General features: G+C 31.8%; 1 protein-coding gene across 1 annotated transcript; it reads right to left on the reverse strand.

Annotated features, from left to right (window-relative positions):
- Positions 1-347: 347 nt before the first annotated feature.
- LOC127107886 (borneol dehydrogenase, mitochondrial) lies at positions 348-1,546 on the reverse strand. The gene is made up of 2 exons (XM_051045229.1): positions 1,346-1,546; positions 348-1,242 (listed from the first exon to the last, which is right to left on the reverse strand). The coding sequence occupies exons 1-2, from the start codon at positions 1,381-1,383 to the stop codon at positions 465-467; spliced, it is 816 nt and encodes a 271-aa protein (XP_050901186.1). The 5' UTR covers positions 1,384-1,546; the 3' UTR covers positions 348-464.
- Positions 1,547-2,688: the final 1,142 nt, after the last annotated feature.

Raw genomic sequence — 2,688 nt, forward strand, 5'->3', positions numbered from 1 at the left:
AAAATAATAGGGGTATTATATAGAAAAAAATATCAAAGGTACTAGTAAAACTTTTTAATTTTTTTTTTATCTTAGATATAAATGAATGTCTACAAATGTATATGTATTTAATGTATTTATTTCAAAAATATCACCATGTATTAATTATATAATTATATTAGTAAAAAATAATTTAATTAAAAATATATTAATAATCATCTTATCTATAATTAATTATCTTTGTTAATAAATACAAAATTTATTTTTTTTAATTATAAAGTTCTCTATTAAAAGTAAAATATATATATATATATATATATATATATATATATATATATATATATATATATATATATAAAGGGGTTAAATTTTACTTAACTCGAGATTTTATTATTAGCAGGACTTGTGACATCCTTGATGCAGCTCGAGATTTTATTATTACCAGAAACAACAATAATTGCTAAGACACATCAAAATACACAAAATCAGACAGATTGTCCAAAGACACAGAATCCATTGTTCACAATCGTAAATCCTCCATCAATAACAAGACTGTGACCACTAACATACTTTGACTCATCACTTCCCAAGTACAAAGCAGCTTCAGCTACTTCTTTTGGCAAAAGATTAGCACCCTTTAAGTTTGAATAAATGCTTAAACACTCATCCTCATCTAAGTTGAAGTATTTCTTAGCCAACGGAGTAGCAACAAGATAAGGAGACACACAGTTCACCCGAACGCCAGCCGCTCCAAGCTCGACCGCCGTGTTCCTCGTCAGCCCCACAACTGCGTGTTTTGAACTCGTGTAAGCATGTGAAGCCACACCACCTATGCTTCCACAAATACTAGCTGTGTTAATTATGCTACCTCGTTTAGCAGGGATCATTACCCTTGCAGCGTGTTTTGTTCCGAGAAAGACACCAAGCACGTTAACGTTAATCACTTGCTGAAAATCGGATAATTTGTATTCAAGTATGTTGGTATTGTTTACACCGAGTATGCCAGCGTTGTTAAACATGATGTCAAGTTTACCGTACTTGGAAACCGTTGTGTTCACCGCGTTTTCAATGTCTTTTTCATTTGTCACATCGCAATGAACATAAGAAGCTGATGATTTGTGTAACTCTTGACAAACAGAATGACCTTGATCATCTTGGATGTCAGCTATAACGACTTTAGCTCCGTTTTGAGAGAAGAGTCTCGCGGTGGCCTCGCCGATGCCGCTTGCACCACCGGTGATGAGAGCCACCTTTCCCTCGAGCCTTCATATATATGATATGTACCCAAAACTATTGGTTAGTTAAGTGTGAAGAAACTCGTTATCGTATATACGAATTAAACGAAGTGAAGTTGCGGCATGATTACCTTTTTAGAGCAGCAGAGACCAACGAAGCAGTTGCCATGGGTGAGCTTTTTCACGTTGCTGGATAGCCCAAGAGAAATTATAAGGCAAACTCGTTGTTCTTCTCATGGGAATGCTAAAGATGAATATTTTATTTATATATAGAGTATTAATAACACTCACGTCTTAAAAAATTGTCGCGGCTAGGTGAAGTGGGCCGTTTGCATATGGTTTTTTAAAAGTCACAAGCAGTGATGAGAACGACCACGTAACCATATGTTTTGATATGTTGCTGAATGTGATGTGAACCACTTGTAATCATTCGGGACATAATTGATGAATTCTCTACCCATCCGACTCTTTTGAACCACATGTTTTGATCTGTTGCTGAATGTGATGTGAACCAATTGTAATCATTTAGGACATAATTGATGAATTCTCTACCCATCCGACTCTTTTGAACCATATGTTTTGATCTGTTGCTGAATGTGATGTGAACCAATTGTAATCATTTGGGACATAATTGATGAATTCTCTACCCATCCGACTCTTTTGAACCATATGTTTTGATCTATTGCTTAATGTTCTTAGTTCTATTTTGATATTATTTTCTTATCTTTACATTTGTTTACTTGTGTCTTTTTAGTGTGAAACTATTAATTTTATGAGACATTAAACAAGCCTCTTTACCTTTTTCTTTCTATATTTTTATAGTTATAATTGATATTGTAGCAACTCATTTAAAATAGAGATTAGTTCATGATATATCATCTATTTGAAGTTTAAAATAGTATTTCAATTCATTTTAATTTTATATTTATTTTGTCAGAAGTTTTTTTGTAGTGGTTTGTTCATTTGTGACTTGTAGATTTACCTTTTTTTTTTTTTTTATTTCTTATTTTTTCCCAAGTGTAGTTTTTAGTATTACGTGTATCAATTGTCTACTCTGTTGTGCTCTATTTTGAGTTTTTGTCCTATATTATTAATAGTATTTGCCTTTTAAAAAATCAATTACATAGTGCCATTTATAGATATTAAAATAATCTGGTTATATGTCACTTAGTTCATATGACCACTTCAAGGATCAAAGTTAAATCATAATTATATTTGATATGTTTAAATAATCAAGTCAGACAGACCCTTCCACAGATCTTTTAGAACATAAAATTGAAATTTGAAGGTTTGACAATGGTGGAAGAAAAGATAATTGGGGAAGACGAAGTTGAGAGAGAATTAGAGAAAAGAGTTATATTTGATGAGTATAGATTTTGGCATTAATTTTGAATTGGAATGGTACAAGTGTATTTATACATTGAGCATAAAATGATACAACTAAAGTGACTCTAAAGAAATAAATTCTGTTAAT

Source organism: Lathyrus oleraceus, chromosome 7, assembly GCF_024323335.1.
Source record: "Lathyrus oleraceus cultivar Zhongwan6 chromosome 7, CAAS_Psat_ZW6_1.0, whole genome shotgun sequence".
Lineage (NCBI taxonomy): Eukaryota > Viridiplantae > Streptophyta > Magnoliopsida > Fabales > Fabaceae > Lathyrus > Lathyrus oleraceus.

Excerpts from the sequence above, each read along its gene's own strand:
- LOC127107886 (XM_051045229.1), bottom strand. The coding sequence starts at position 1,383 with ATGGCAACTGCTTCGTTGGTCTCTGCTGCTCTAAAAAG. Across the intron at positions 1,243-1,345 it reads GTCTCTGCTGCTCTAAAAAG|GCTCGAGGGAAAGGTGGCTC; the intron begins GTAATCATGCCG and ends ATATATATGAAG.